Here is a 15495-nt window from a genome sequence, read left to right as displayed (position 1 = left end):
CCCTTCTGCCCGTGGGGGCAGCCCCTCACACGGCCGTAAGGGATGGAAACAAGTTTGGGGTGAAAAGTGGGGGTTTAGGGTCTGTTCTGCAGGGAGGCACGTTCATCCCCTGCACTGCTCACCTGGGAAGAGGGATTTTGCTTTTCACGGTGCTCCGGCAGAGCCGGGTTAGGGACGGGGAAGGTCCCTCGGGTGCAGCGTGGAGCCCGTACGGTCCTGGCTGTTCTCGGCTCCGTTGCAGGATCCAAACATCCTGGAGGGATAACGGGCGAGGGACACCCCGATCCGCTCGCGGGAGGTGCCGCTCGGTGGGAGGCGTTGCAAGGAAGGATTTCCACGAAAGCTACCTTGGCACCGCCGGGCTCCGCGTCCCTGGGGCATCCCGGCTCCGCAGAATTCGGGAGCATCCCGCTAGGGCAATATGCACCCCGGGTGTTCCCGCCGGGGTAAAACTTCCCAGCGAAGGTCGGTCCTGGCGTGGCAGCTGATCACTGAAATGCGCGTCCAGAGATGAGCTCCTGGTGTCTGCTCCCCGCATCCTCCAGCCTCGCCCCTTTATTTCATCCCATTCCAAAAAAATGCCCAAATATTTGCATTTGCTGGGAGGAAGATGACTCCGGTCGGGACCGTTGGGAACATTTCAGGAATATTTGAAGGCGGTGGAGGACCTTCCTGAACCACCGACCCTGGAAAACACAGCCCTCCTCCCTCCCCAGATAGAAATCACCGCTGCTGAAAGAGATTATCTTTGCATAAAATCCCCACTTAAAATTAAAAGCCTGGCTAACGGGGCAGCTCGTGGGAAAGGCTCCGGTCGCGGCCGAGCCGGCTGGGCAACGTGGGGCACGAGTGATGGAGTGCCCATATCAATAATTAAGCGAGAAGAGTAAGGAATGTTTTTTGTGGGGAGCAGCCGCGGAGGGGTGCAGGGGTCCTGGGGAGCCTCCTGGTTTTCTACCCCTCCTCAGATCCGGCCACTCGTGCTGGGGTCTGGTGCCAGGGTCTCCGGCTGCAGCTTGTCAGAAGTGCCCGGCAGCGGCAGCCGGGGCCTGTGCTGGAGGTGACCAAAGCACACCCCAAGCTCTTCTGCAGCCTCGGCCAACTTCTCTTTTGACTGTTATTTCAGCTGGATGCTTCAAAGGGATGCGAGTTCTACAGCGTCAATTCCCCCGATGGTCATCGGTGAGGTTTGGCTTCTTCTGTAGCCTCACTTTTTGCCAGCTCTTCTCCCCAAAGCCAGTTTTCTCGCTGTCCTTTTTTTTCCCAAAGGTTTATCTGTGTATTGGAAAAGTCCGTATTCCTTAAACTGGATTTAAAAACCAGACATCCAAGTAATTAAACTGCATACATTGTTTATGGCACTGGAGAAATCCAGTGGCCCAACTCTTTGGGTGCTGGTCCCCCGATGGTGGGCAGTGATGTGTTCAACGTAGCAAGCTCTCATCTCTGGCGCCGGTGAAACCAAATCCTTCCAGCTGCTGGTGACCAGCCCGGCTCTCCCCTCCTGGCATCGGATGTCTCGAGTCCTTGGGACCCACCACAAGTCGGTTGGGTGGTTGTCTTCGTTCTTTCCCTTTGCTTGCCTTGAAGGTGGAGGAGCAATCGGATCGTGCTGTCTCGTCCTGCCCCAGCTCTCGTGATGGTGTTGAACTCATTATTTTCACTGGAGGCTCTGGAAAGGCCAGGAGGAGCGGTGGGTTAAGTCCTTGCGCAGGCAGCTCACGGGCACATCACCCCGTCGATCCCAACCTCTGCTTTGATGCCACCTTGCTGCCCTTGGGAGGAGCTGGGAGCTAGTGGGGTGGTCTGTTCAGGTGCTCAGAATGTGTGTCCTTTTGGCGGTCAGATGGCAGCTGCCATCCTCTCATGTCTCCCTGTGGTGTGGAGACCTCTGAACACCACATCGCCCCTCCCTGGCCTGCCCCAGGCGGTTTCTCCCCTGGAAGCACCGTGTGTGCTGGAAGAGCTCCTCCATAATGCTCACATCGGGCTTCACCACGCGCCGGAGAGCGCTGACGGTGGGTAGACCAAGTGTGACGTCGATCTGAAGTCATCATCCTCCCAACCTCAGGAGAGCAGACCCGGAGGCGGCAATGCTACAGGGCGTAGCGGCCAGGGCAGGTCTCTGCCAAGAAGAGCCTCGTGGCGATGCCATCGGCTTCCAGTGTGGCTCGCAGAGCCTGTGGCCGTCTCCCTGGTGACTCTGGTTTGGGGCGTCCCGTGTGCCACAGGGCGGCGGGGGGGCAGCAGGGCAGGGTGTGGGGCAGGGTGTCCCCAAACACCCCCCCGAGGCACCCATGCTGGTGTTCCTCGGGATTCAGGGCTCTCTGGTACACCTTCTCCTGCTGGCATCCGAGCTGGTGGTGTCAGCATCTCCTCCTAGAGAGGTACATCTCGAGCCACTGCAGCTGGGAGCAAACTCCGGTGGACGCAGCGAGGTTTCGGGGTCTCTAACGCCGGAGGCCAGCATTGCTTTGGGGAAAATGTGGTTGTTTTTAATGGTCCAAGCGAAGGGAAATGTGAGACTTGTGCCATTTCGGGGATTATTTCTCGGCTGGCGGGAGCAGGAGGCGAGAAGAGCGGCAGCACCTTCAGGGAGATGCTCACACAGCCCTGGTCAAGGCGCTTCATCCCTGGAGCAGCTCCAGTGCGTAGCCAGGTGGGAGAGGAGCACTTTCTTTCCAAACTCATGGATCCAGCAGTAGATGCAGCCGAATAGCCTGGATTAAATGATAGGAAGGTATTTTTTAATGTCTCCTCTCACTCCCCACTCAAAGGGAGCATTTAGGACTGAGCGGGAAAACTACAAGTTACCCCGTTTGTGCTGAGCATCCTCTTATCCTATACGTTGAAATACATCTGTGCGCGTACGAGGCACAGCACCTGGCCCCGCGCGGCCGGCCAGCCCTGCCGGCGCTGCCTTCCTGCCTTCCTTTCCCTCCGGCTGCCGGCGGGCACAAAGCCGGGCTTGTTCCCTGCTCCTGCCGCTGCTGTTGAAGGCCACGGGCGCCCGGCAGCCCCGCAGAGCGGGGACCACGGCCACCCCGGCTCTCCCCAGGAGCTCTCACCGGTCCCCAGCGGGGCGTTAAGCACCCCCAGCGTTATCCAGCTGGCTTTGCTTCAGGATTTTGCCAGAGAAGAACCTTTCCTGAGCCCCGGCGAGGCTGGGATTTGCTTTTAGCTGCTGTTGGCGAGCGATGTTTAAAGGGATACGTGTGCCCTCTGAAAAGCTTGTCCTGCACACCTCCGGGGCCAGAGTGAAGCTTTGCTAGGCTGGGACTTGCATTTTAATTAAGCTCATGGATTTTTTTTTTTCCAGGCTCGTCATAGTCAGGTCTCCCTCCTCGCTCGCTTCCCCCGGAGACCCTGCGTCTGCAGGGCTTGGTTGCGAGCGGTTTTCCAGAGGTATGCTCCATCCCAGCTCTCCATTTATAGAAAGGAATTAAGGAGAAATGAGAGAGCATTACTAAGAGGATTTGCACTGTGACTTACTCAGTTTCTCCAAATAATTTGCAATAGCTCTGGATTCTTTAATCAACACTCATTTCCTTTTGGAAATGAAAGGAGAAGCGGGAAGGTGCCGTGCAGCTCCTGAGCAGAGCTTGGCTCTTCGCCACCGAACGGGAGATTTGCAATTCAGAGGAGGCTGAGAGCGTAATTTGGGGAGATCTGGAAGGGGGGTGAGGGTATGCATATGTGCAGGTGAAAGAGAGAGGTGTTTCTCAGTGCTCAGAAAGCCTCTGTCACTCTGTCCCAGGTCCCTCTGTGCAGTTTTGGGCTCCTCTGTCCCTGTCTGGAGCCTGCAGTCGCACACCTGGAGAGGTGCTTTAGTTGACATGAGCCACGGCTGGGGGGGGGGGTCACCCCGGTGTGGAGCTGTTGGTGGCTCCGCTCTGGCGTGGCATCTCCTTGTGTGAGGAGCTGGGCTGAGTTGGGGGTTGCGGGGGTCCTACGGGATGTGGTCCAGCTCGCCCCGAGGGCTGGCAGCGCTCATTGCCAGCAGGATTCCCGGAGTCCCGCGGGAACAGGCTAAATTTCCCCGGGGCAGGGCTGCAGCAGTGTATCAAGCCACAGGCAAAAGACCTTGCACGGGTTTCTGGGGACCCCCTGGGTGCTGCGGAGGGAGGAGAAGCCGCTTGGGCAGGTCCCACTGCTCGGGGCAGAGATATGGTTGGATAGTTCCTGGTCTGTATTACCTGACTCTGCTCCTCCCCTAAATGGCCTGAGCCTTTCTGTGCTCATGGTTTCCTTGCCCCACTCGAGAGGCGTTTGAAACGCTATCGGTGCTTGCAGCGTTACCGGTGCTTGCAGCATCAACACTACTTGCAGCGTTACCTGTGCTTGCAGCATTACCAGTCCAGCTCGCCCAGCCTCGGCGGAGCACCCATGACCCAGCCCTGCCCCGGGTGCTGCTCCGCTGAGGTCTGCCCCACACCTCAGCCCCGTGGCCCTGCTGGGGGGAGGCCGGCGTGGCGGTGTCACCTCCTTGCAGCTCTCGTTGTGCAAACGGGGCCCCGCCGGCCTCTCCTCTCGCTTCCCTCCCGGCCCCGCTGCCTCTGCGGCGTTGCACAAGAGGAAACACCGGGGTTTCCTTTCCCAGCGACGGGGAGGGGTGCGGGGCTGGAGGAAGGGCTCAGCTGCCCCATGCAGGCTCCCTGCGCCTGCCGTGGTCCCCTGCCCTGCTCCCAGTGCTGGGGGCTGACATCCCTCCATCAGCAAGAAACCGGAGCCAGGCCAGCGGCGTTGCCAAGGACACGCTCGTGGCCTGGCAGGTTAGAAACAGCCCTTGTGGTGTAGAAGCTCGTAATTAAATTAAAATTAAAATACCATCAGCTGTAGGTGCCGGATGGTGTTGGGAGGCAGCGCCTGTGAATCGGGGTGAAAGGCCCTCTCTGTGGCAACGAAGTCTGAGATTTCTTTCAAGGCAGCCCCAAATTTCCCTCCTTCTTGACCCAGTTTCGCAGCCAGAACTTGTGGACAGGAACGTACACCGCTGTTGCTCTCCCCGACCCCGCTCGTCCCTTGGAGGTGACACTTGCAGCCTTGGTCCCTTGCTGCTGCCCTGCGCTCCTCCGGTTTGCTTGTGCGGGCGCTGCCGGAGCCACTGGCTGGTGGAGCAGCAGTTTGGGCATCTCCTGAGTCCTGGTGCCTGCTCCGAGGATGGGACCCCTGCTCATCTCCTGAGTCCTGGTGCCTGCTCCGAGCGGCTCCCAGGATGGGACCCCTGCCCTGCCCTCCCGGGGGATGCAGCAGGGAGGTGGGGTGCCCATGGCACCCACAAGGACAGAAACGTGGGATCCGTCTTTTCCTTGGAAAACCTTTCTGCCATCCACGTGGACATCGTGTGTGCTTCAAACGGAGCAGGGGGCTTGGAGATGGAGGGTCCTGGAGGCCACTGCCTAGAGCCAGGGGCTGCCAGAGCCCCGTCACCCCCCCACCATGTCTCCCAACTCTGGGGGGTCACTGGAGGCCTCTTCGGTTGGAAAAATGTGTCCTTGCTTTACCAGGAAAAGCTGGCAGGAAACAGCACTTCAACTGGGAGCTCCATTTCCAGCTTTCCTGGGATGCGGTGGCCCCCAGCACTGCTTCCCACCGGAGACCACCCCCGTCCGGTCTTTCAAGGACGGGGAAGCAGACACATGCCACGGTGAAGCCGCCGGCTTCGGGAGAGTGGTGCCCCCACCCTGCCTCCGGCTACGAGCTTCCACTCGCCAGCTCCGGCTTTGCGGTTGGCTTCTTACTTGTGGTCCAGGACTCCCATTTCAAGGCGGGACGTGTGTTTAAACGCTTATCCTGGCGCTCCACCGTGCTGGGTGGCCCGTCGCGACCGTCCTGCCTGCCTGTGCCATTGTGGGTGCAGGCTGGGATTTCGGATGAGGACAAGCTGCACCTGGAGCTGGATCCATGGCATGTGTCACTGACGGCTGTTGGGACGTGAGCATCACGCTCCAGGCTTCCGCCACTGGCAGAGAGGTGCCTTCCTGAGGATTTCGTTGGGGATTTTTTAATGCTGAATTTTATTTTATGTTTTCATAAATGGCTGCGGCCACGGGGCCGGGCAGAGCTGCAGAGGTGGCTCCCACCTTTGGTCCTCCTGCATTGGGAACCTACTCGCCTCCATCCAGCCCCTCAGGAAGGGACGTCTGACGGGGTCAGGTTTCTCCACCGCCAGTGTTTCTATCAGCTCCCCATAAAGCCGGGCTAAGACGCAGGCTCTGGTCCGTGTCCAGCCCGCCGCTGGACCGGGACGCTTGTGCCTTGCAGCTGGTGTTCTGGGTCCCCTGCCACCCCAAAATGAGCCTCCTGCATCTTACTGATGACCTCCATGGTCACCTCCATGGTCCTTACTGGTCACCTCCATGATCTCCATGGTCACCAGTAAGAAGGGACCTGGTGGTGAGCGCGGTGAGCAGCTCGGCGCAGCTGGAGACCCGCCGTGATCCTCGGCAGAGCCGGTGCCATAGGGATGGGGCTGCAAACACCACAGGGCTGCATGGACTAGCCCTGCTCGAGAGCAGCCAGCGCAACCGGAGCGAGCAGCAGCCATCCCCACAGGAGAACTGGTTCATACTGGGACATCAGGACCCAGGCCCCGTGTTTCAGCTAAGGGGGTGCTCGGCCCTGGAATGGGGGTGCAGTTGGCAGCTGTGGGTGAGAGCAGAAGCTGTCTCAGCCCTTCAGCACATTGTCCCCGCTCCGGCTGGTGGATGCTTTGGTGGCAGAGGGACTTTCTGGGGAGGTGGGTCGGGCTCAGTGCTGGGGGGTTTGGGCCATGCCCATCCGTACGTGGGGTGCCCATGGCTGGTGCCCGTGGGCCCCCCCAGCCCCTCTCAGCACAGAGTCATTGGGGTTGGTCGTGATGAAGCTGTAGCAGGGCTGCCTTGGAAAGGGGGAGCAAGCCGGGGTGCAAGAAGGGTTGCAGTGAGGAAGGCACTGGGGTTAATCCTGCTGCTTTGGTTTATATCAGTATCCTTAGTTGGTTTATATCAGCTACTTCTGGCAGTGCTGAGCCAGCTGGTTTCTTCCCTCGGCAGTGGAATCCTCACGGAGCAGGTACCAGGCAAGCACTCGGCGCTGCCGCCAGCAACGCGTGAGCGTGGGGAGAGGGCAGCCCCACGCCGGCATCACCACGTTCCTGCATAGGATCAGCCGCAGTGTCCCCCCGCTGCTGGCACAGCTCCCCGAGGGGCAGAAATGGGGTAGGGTTAAAAATCCTGCCTGGCAAACGCTTCCAGCGGCTGCTGCTGCCTCTCCGGAGGCTAAATGGAGCGCTGGCTCTGCCCAGGCTCCTCAGCGTGGGTTTCCCGAGGTCCCCGACATCTGCATTGCAAGTCCTGCCTTTCCTGGCAGAGAGCAAAAGGGCAGCTTGCGGGCAGGGTGGGCAGGGTTGTGCTGGGCAGAGGCTGCCTGCAGCGCTGCCTGCCCCACGGGGGGGTTGTGCTGGCTCCCGGCAGGATCGGAGCAGCTGGGAAGTGCCGGGTGGTGGGGACCGGTTGTGCCGTGTCTGGATGCGCCTGCGGCCGAGCTGAGATGCGCCGGTCAGCAGTGGGGTGGGAAGGTGGCAGCAGGTGCCAGCCAGGGCAGCTGCCTGCACCGTGGGCAGCAGGTCCGTCTCCTGCCCCTCTAATCCTGCAGCTGGTGCTGTGTCTGGCTGCGGGGTGGGTGGGCTGGGGCAGAACACCAGCAATTGCAGAGCCGCTCTGCTTCGGTGCCGATTAAGCTGGGACCTGTCCTTTGCTGCCAGACAGCACGGGCAGCCCGGGTCCTGCTCCGCTCTGCAGCGCGCGGTGGTCTTGCCGTCCTGCTGCCGGATTCCCTGTGCCCCCTGAAACACCCTCTCCGCTCAGCCCTCCCCCAAAAGCGGAGCAGGAGGCGCCGGCTGCTGCCTGTGATCCAAGGGCAGCAGAGGGATTTGCCTTCCCTCAGCCTGTCCCACCGCCCCAAGGGCAGGAGAGGGTCCTTTGTGGTCGCTGCTTTAATTGCATCATTATTATGCTGAGTAAATGAGTCCTGGCAGCAGCTGAACCTGGCGGATGCCAACCACATCCCAGAAAGGCATCCGGCAACGGGCAGCATCCAGCTGGCACGAGCAGGGGCCGGGGACCTGTCCCATCTCACCCCCCCTCCACCACTTCTCTTTTGTAGACTGTCAGCATCAATAAGGCTATTAATGCGCAGGAAGTGGCTGTCAAGGAGAAACACGCCAGAAATATCCTTCCCAAAGTTGGCCGCAGGACAAGCGAGCATGGGAGCGGGGCCGGGGCCACCCGGAAAAGGGGCAGCAGCAAGGCGGCACGTGGGGAGAGGTGCCGGCACAGCCGGACCAACGCTGCAAGCTGGCTGCCGGGGTGCTGAGGGTGGCTGGATGGGACGCTGTGGGGCTCTTGATGCTGGTTGGGGTTTTTCCAGCATGGCACGGGGTCCCTGCTCCTGCTGCTGCAGCCTTTGCTTGTTGGTGGGTGCCCAGCCTTGTGCTCCCAGCGCTGCCATCCCATGGGAGGGTGGGAGGGGCAGATGCCCGCAGCAGGTTGTCTGCCTGGGGCGAGGATGCTTAATCCCCAAGGGTGCTTGTGAGCATGCTGCCACTAAAAGCGGATCCCCAGCATCCCGGGAGGGCAGCCGGGAAGGCTCAGCAGAGGCACAGCCCGAGCCCCGAGCATGCCACGGTGCTCCCGGAGCAGTCGTGTGGGGCTGGAGGAGAGGGGATGGCGTGTGCCACCCTTGGGGACAGTGTGTGCCTGGGCTTGGCAGCTTATCAGCTCCCAGTGGTGGCCTGGCTCCCCTCAGCTCTGTGGGTACCAGCCGGCTTTGGGGTGGCCGCTGTCCATCACTGCCGAGGGGGAGAAGAGCATTTCCTTGACCGGCCGCCACCATGCATCCTGGGCACGCACCACGAGAAGGGGGCGCAGACCTTCTGGTCAGTGGTGAACCGGCTGCCGCTGTCAGGCAACGCCGTGCTCTGCTGGAAGTTCTGCCACGTCTTCCACAAACTCCTCCGGGACGGCCACTCAAACGTGAGTGCTGCAAGCTTGGCTCAGCAGCTGCCCTGGGGCCAAATCCTTTCCCCCGCAGGGCTGCACGGGGCGGTGGGAGATGCTGGCGGGTTGGTGCCCTCCTGGGGGTCAGTCCTGGGTGGGGACCAGTGCAGGGACCCCTCCCTGCTCACTTTGCTGGACCCTTCCCGGCGCTGGTCTGCCCGCAACCCCCCTGCGCTACAAACCCCGGTGCCAACCGCAGCGTCCGTGCTGGAGGAAACCACTCGGCATGGGGCATTGGTGCAGGAGCCATCAGCAAGGATCCTCCTGCTCCGCGTGCGGATGGGGAAACTGAGGCACCCTGGGGCTGGCGGTAGTGACACCACACATCGAGACCTCCCATTCTTTACCCCAATTGCCGGCTCCAAGTATGGCACGCCTTGCCCTGGTGCTCTGCCTGCTGCCCGTGCTGCCTGCTTATTTTCATCGTCATTCCTCCAGGTCCTGAAAGACTCCGTGAGATACAAGAACGAGCTGAGCGACATGAGCAGGATGTGGGTAAGCGGCCGACTGTGCCACCCGCTGTGGTGGGGACACCCTGGGGGTCCCTTGGCAGCACCCAGCGCCCCAGCCAGGCTGGGGGGTGGCGATGGCTTGGACGGTGGTCTCGCCCAGGAGGAGCCAGGCTCCAAGGTCTGAGCTCAGCCGTGGCTGACCCATGGCTGCCGTGACCTCCCCGGGCTGGGTTTGCTGGTTGTGTTCGATATTCCCTTCCACCAAAATCAAATGCCTTCTTCCTATTTTATGGCAAAACCCAGTAAAACTCAGCTCTGGCGGTCAAATGCAGCATTGAAATCTACGGAGAAGGTGATGAAAAGGTCTTGACCAAATCCTTTCGGCACATTTGCTGCAAGCCAGCCTGCAGCCCGTGTGTCAGCGAGGAGGGTTTTGGCTGTGTTTTGGGGGGAGACAAGGGAGGCGTCGCTCATGCTGCAAGGCAAGAAGGCTTTTTCACAGCCTGCCCCAGGTCTCAACAGCTTTTTGGTGTCCCCAGGGCCACCTGAGCGAGGGCTACGGACAGCTCTGCAGCATCTACCTCAAACTGCTGAGAACCAAGATGGAGTTTCACACCAAGGTGAGCATCGCCCCATCCCCGTCCCCACGGCCACAGCAAGGGGTGGGTGATGGGGCGCTGGGGCGAAAGCGGTGGCAATGCTGCGGGGCAGGCCAGGGGCTGGCAGAGCCGTCCCGGTGCTGTCATGCCCGAGGGTCCTCTCCTCTGTCATGGCCGTCCTGCTGCCTCCATGAAACATGTCCCAGGCTGCCAGGGTCCATCCTTCGCCTGGATAAAAAGTGGTCCAAGGACCAATGCCTTGGGGATGGATGGTTTTGTGGTGGATCAGGGCTCCTTGGAGGCACCTGGGCTGGGAGTTGCGGGGCTACAAGAAACAGTAAGAGACCCCCAGCTTTAGAGTGCACGTCCCCTCCCAGGTATCCTAGATGGGCAGAGGTGGAAGAGGCCATGGGGTTCTGGAGTGGGGAGGGCTTGTGGGGGCCATGCCATGCTGTGCCGTGCCGCACCGTAGGAGCAGCTCCTGCCCATCCCCAGCGCTGCCCTGGCAAGATCTGCAAGGGCTAAAGCAAGCCCAGGCAGCAGGGACAGGCAGGAGGCAGCGCAGGCAGGGCAGAGGCCAGCACCAAGGTGTAAATCCCCTGGAGAACCCTGCAGTGGAGCCTGACTTCTTTGCGTCGCCACGAATGCGAGGAGGGATGCCGAGTACTTGGGCTGGTGGGGTGTCCCTGTTGGTGCATGGAGAAGGATGAGCAGCAGCACCTGCTCTGACCGGCGTGCAAGCATGGAGGGTTATTCGCCACAGTCAGCAAAGGAGAAATTAAATAGATGTGTATAGAAACCTCCCTTTGTTTGGGACCGAAGTTTGGACGTAAGGCACTCTAGTGCTTTCTAAAACAAGGTTTTTATATGGGCAGGAAAAGTGGAGTGGGAGCAACAAGTCAGCCTGGAAATTCAAGAATGATGGGGAAATAATGATTAACTTAATCTGAGCACCGCTGAGCATGCACAACTTAGTTCTTCTCAGCAGGGCTTCAACAGAGTCACAGGTTTAAGGTTTCTTAAAGGAGATCCTCCGAAACCCTTTCCTGACTCCTGTTTCCCCACGCAGAATCCCCGCTTCCCCGGCAATCTCCAGATGTCCGACCGGCAGCTTGACGAGGCAGGGGAGAACGATGTCAATAATTTGTGAGTGCGGGGCAGGGGCGGGAGGCGAGGGAGGGGGGCGGATGCAGGCGGGGTGGCATGGCACTGCCCAACCTCACTGGCAGCACGACCGAGCCGGGGACGGGACCTTACACCTTCCCCCCACCCCTGCCACGGGTGCTGGGAGCGGGCAGAGCCCCTGGGCAAGGCTGGTGCATCCACGCTGGAGCACCCGCTCGTCCCTCTGGGGTGGCACCAAGCACAGGTTGAGGCCCATGTGTGGCCACGGGGACGGTCTCCAACCATCCTCATCCCTTTTTCCTAGTTTTCAGCTGACAGTGGAGATGTTTGACTACCTGGAGTGTGAGCTGAACCTCTTCCAGACAGGTAAGCCCCTGCGCTGCCCTGCCAGAGGTTGGGGTGGGGGGGCTGCGGGGGCTGAGCTGCGTTGGGGGGAGGCTCCGGGAAGGATGCTGTCTGAGGGCATTGCAGCTCATCTCTTTTCTGGGCACTTCACCCAAATTATTATTAGCTGAAGTCCCTGCATGCCGTGCTGCCTCACGGCAGCCCTCCGGCAGTGCTATGGGGCTGGCCACATCACCCCACCCTGCTCCCCACCATGTGCATCCCTTCCACCGCCCAGACTTTGGGCTCTCCCACTCCAGCAGCCTCCCCGGGCTGAATTTCTTCTCGTCTTACTCGTGGGCTTGCGACAGGTTTTGGTTTTTATTAGCGGCAAACGCAAGCTGCCGTGGGTGTTTGTGGCGGTGCTGGAGCTTGGGGAGGCGTGGGGGCACCCCGCCTTCCTCCTGCCCTCCTGTGCAAGCCAGCGGAGGGGTAAAAACAAGCCAGTCTCAACCTTCAGGATAGTCATGCACCTCTGCAGGCTCGAGCAGGATCAGGTTTGGGGTAAATTAAAGCAATTTTGGGGCAAGCCTTCATCTGCTGCACGCGCTAGGTTGTGGGTGCAGGCGGGACAGGGCTGTGTTTCGACGGAACTGGAGCAGGCGCCCTCGTCTCGTGGCCGCACGCTGGCACAGCGGGATGGTGACGGTGCCGGGGGGGCTCACCCATGTGGCGCAGCCCCATCCCTGGAGCGCTCCTGGGAGCTCTCGCCACGCTGCCCTGTTGGAGGGAAGTTGCTGGATGGGGGGAGATGAAGCTGCCATCTTCTCCAACTGCCCTGCTAGCCTGCCTGCTGCGCCAGCACGCTTTGAGGGCAGGCGTCCCATGACTTGAGGGAGACCTGCAATGCTGGACCATGAAAATGGACCATGGACACATCTCCAGCAGCCTGGCATCCCACGCCCCAGCCTGGCCCCAGCCCTGACAGAAATACCTTCGTGCCCTGGTGTCATGGGGTACATCCTGCAACCCCGGCACGAGATGCAATTCAATGTGACTTGGACAGAGGATCACGGACGTGAGGCGCTGCCAGCTGCTCCCGGCTGGTTTTGGAGCATCTCCCTGCCGGCATGCACAGCACACGCGAATGCCAGTGGGATGGCAGTGATGGGCAGAGTCCTTGGGGGGCCGGGAACTCTGCCTGGGGTCCCGGCTGGGGCTCAGGACCAGGCACCTCCAGCCCACGGTGCCAAGCTGAAGTGTTCCCAGGCCTGCGTGGGAGTCCCGGGTAGGAATTTCCCCTCCTGCTGAGCTTGCAAACAGCTGCAGGGTGGCGGGCTGGGTCCCCAGGGGCCAGCAGTTATCTTGCTTTGGGTGAAGGTCTCTTGCTCTGGGTGACATTTCTGGATGCAGCTGACACAGCCTGGCACCCGCCGGTGCTGCTAGTGCTGCCAGAGCCTGATCCCGTGCTCCTTCCCCGCAGTGTTCAGCTCCCTGGACATGTCACGCTCGGTGTCGGTGACGGCCGCGGGGCAGTGCCGCCTGGCCCCGCTCATCCAGGTGATCCTGGACTGCAGCCACCTCTACGACTACACCGTCAAGCTGCTCTTCAAGCTCCACTCCTGTGAGTGTCCCCAGCGCCACCGCCTTGGGCAGGGGGGGACACACGGAGAGGGACACCGGGCGTCACCACCCTGCTCAGGCTGGGCCGTTCACCCCCCATCTCCTTCCCAGCCTTTTTGGGGGTGTGGAGGGAGTCACCAGGGCAAGGGACAAGGAGGTGCAAGTGCTGGGGGACCGAGCTGTCCCAGGAGCCTGCCCTGCCAAACACCCCTCGGCCGTGGGGATGGTGCCTGCCAGGAGCCCCCCTGGCTTTGGACAGGCACCAGCTGCAAAACGCACATCCCCCAGGACCTCGAATTGTGGTGCCAGCTCGCTGCCTTTCCCTGCCCCGGGGGTGTCTTGGGGAGGATGTGAACCCCTCCTGCAGCGGGATGCTGAGCCCGGAGCATTCTAGACCCCAGGAGGAGGGTGGCCATCTTTGGGAAAGAGCCATCCCCACATGGCTGTGCTGATGGGTTGTCCCCTCATCTGTGCTCCTTCCCGGCGTGGAGACACCCAGTGACATTTCTACTTGCTGCTTCTTCCAGGTCTGCCGGCGGATACGCTGCAGGGCCACCGGGATCGCTTCCTGGAGCAGTTCAGAAAGTAAGTGCCCAGCCCCGGGACACTGGCTCTCCCCGCTGCCGGCAATGCTCTGGGGGTGCTCCCAGGGCGGAGGGAGCGCGGAGGGACGCCGGAGCCCCTGTGCGGGGGCTCAGCAGCCAAGCGATGGAGATGGAGGAAGTGCAGGAGTCGGTCTTGCTTGGGGCTCTGAAATCCAGCCTGCTTCGACCTCTTGGCTTTCCCTGGAGCTTCCTCCAGGACAGCCGCTCCGCTTGGCTAATCCACAGCTATTGAGTTACCAGATAATGGCGTTATTAATTCTAACAAGGCATTCAGCCGCTGATGGCACGTCTGACGATTTAAAACCCTCAAACCCTTTAATTGCAGTTTTAAATGCGATTTGCAGTTGACGTGCTGAGATGAAAGTCTGGGCACAGGCTGAGAAGCCGAGCGCGGGGGTTTGCTGGTGGGGACACCCCAGCGATGCCCCAGGCTGGGTGTTGGGTGAGCAGGGGGCTCAGCACCCTTAGCAGCGTTTCCTGCTTGCAATGGGTCCGTCGGCTCCATCAGGAGAGGGATGCATTGGTAGGAGCAATGGGGTAGGAGAATGCAAGCAGCACATGGAGGCAGTTCAAGATGCTGCTGCGGGAGGGAGGGTCTGCACAAGGCCTGGGGGGGACTCGCGGTCATGGTGCTGGGGACGTGGGAGAGGGAGAAGAGATTTCCCTCCAGTTGTGTTCAATTTCAAAAAAAATGCCAGTTGCACAAACCCGAGGGAGCTTGTTAAAAGGGGCAGCCAAAGGATGAAACCTTTGGGTGTTGCAAAGCTGAGGAGGGGTCCATGAAGAGCCTTGCAGAGAGCCTGGGTGCCAGGGATGCTGCTGGGTGGTGCAGTGGAGCAGAGGCGGCTTTTGGGTGGGAAAAGCCATCCCTGTGAGGATGCAGATAGAAAAGGAGAGGGTAAAGCTCGTGGCACCTGTGTGTGTCCCAAATTAAGATATCAATAAGAGAGATTTTAAAAGCAGCAGATAAAAGGTGTAGGAGGAGAGCGCCATGTCATGGTCACCCAGTTACCCAAGACCTTGGACCTGAGGGTGGCTGTGATGCTGCTGGAGTATTGCCAGCGCCCAGGGGCTGAGAAGCGTTACGGTGCAGGTTGATGAAAAAAGGGCTCCAGGGAGAGGGGAGGGAGGCTGCGGAGGGGCTGACCCGGCGCTTGGCACAGCAGGGAAACGAGGAGTGGGAGAGGGTCTTCATGAAAAAGACAGCGTGGGATGGGGTGGGCGCTGCTGTGTGCGGGAGGTGGGCGTTGGGTTCATGAGAGGCCATGAGCTGCTGCAGGGTGATGTACAGTGGGAGCGAACATACTTATTTCCAAAAGTTCTGGGAAAAAACGGAACTACCCTGAGAAATGCAGATGACACGAAGCTGAGTGGTGCAGTCGATACACTGGAGGGAAGAGGTGGCATCCAGAGGAACCTGGACAGGCTGGAGGAGTGGGTCCATGAGAACCTCATGAAGTTCAACCAGGCCAAGTGCAAGGTCCTGCACCTGGGTCAGGGAAAACCCCAGTACCAGCACAGACCGGGGGATGGATGGATGGATGGATGGATAGCAACCTGTGGAGAAGGACTGGGGGATACTGTTGGTTGACAAATGGAACATGAGCCAGCAACATGCGCTTGCAGCCCAGAAAGCCAAGCGTCTCCTGGGCTGCATCACCAACAGTGTGGCCAGCAGGTCGAGGGAGGGGATGCTCCCACTCTGCTCCGCTCTCCTGAGACCCCCCCC

General features: G+C 60.4%; 1 protein-coding gene across 1 annotated transcript in view; it reads left to right on the top strand.

Annotated features, from left to right (window-relative positions):
• The first annotated feature begins 2093 nt into the window (after positions 1 to 2093).
• The window catches only part of HIP1 (huntingtin interacting protein 1), a 24117-nt gene continuing 10715 nt past the window's right edge, over positions 2094 to 15495 (top strand). Inside the window, exons 1-11 of the mRNA XM_009276433.2 lie at positions 2094 to 2197; positions 5623 to 5934; positions 7035 to 7053; positions 8146 to 8209; positions 8872 to 9014; positions 9477 to 9533; positions 10030 to 10110; positions 11159 to 11235; positions 11519 to 11580; positions 13022 to 13162; positions 13689 to 13746. Coding sequence (XP_009274708.1) covers positions 2094 to 2197; positions 5623 to 5934; positions 7035 to 7053; positions 8146 to 8209; positions 8872 to 9014; positions 9477 to 9533; positions 10030 to 10110; positions 11159 to 11235; positions 11519 to 11580; positions 13022 to 13162; positions 13689 to 13746 — 1118 coding nt within the window. The remainder of the gene's footprint in view (positions 2198 to 5622; positions 5935 to 7034; positions 7054 to 8145; positions 8210 to 8871; positions 9015 to 9476; positions 9534 to 10029; positions 10111 to 11158; positions 11236 to 11518; positions 11581 to 13021; positions 13163 to 13688; positions 13747 to 15495) is intronic.

Source organism: Aptenodytes forsteri, unplaced genomic scaffold, assembly GCF_000699145.1.
Source record: "Aptenodytes forsteri isolate BGI_AS27 unplaced genomic scaffold, ASM69914v1 Scaffold209, whole genome shotgun sequence".
In the NCBI taxonomy this organism is placed as follows: domain Eukaryota; kingdom Metazoa; phylum Chordata; class Aves; order Sphenisciformes; family Spheniscidae; genus Aptenodytes; species Aptenodytes forsteri.
The sequence above is the reverse complement of the archived record's forward strand: the minus strand, read 5'-3'. Positions and strand labels throughout refer to the sequence as shown.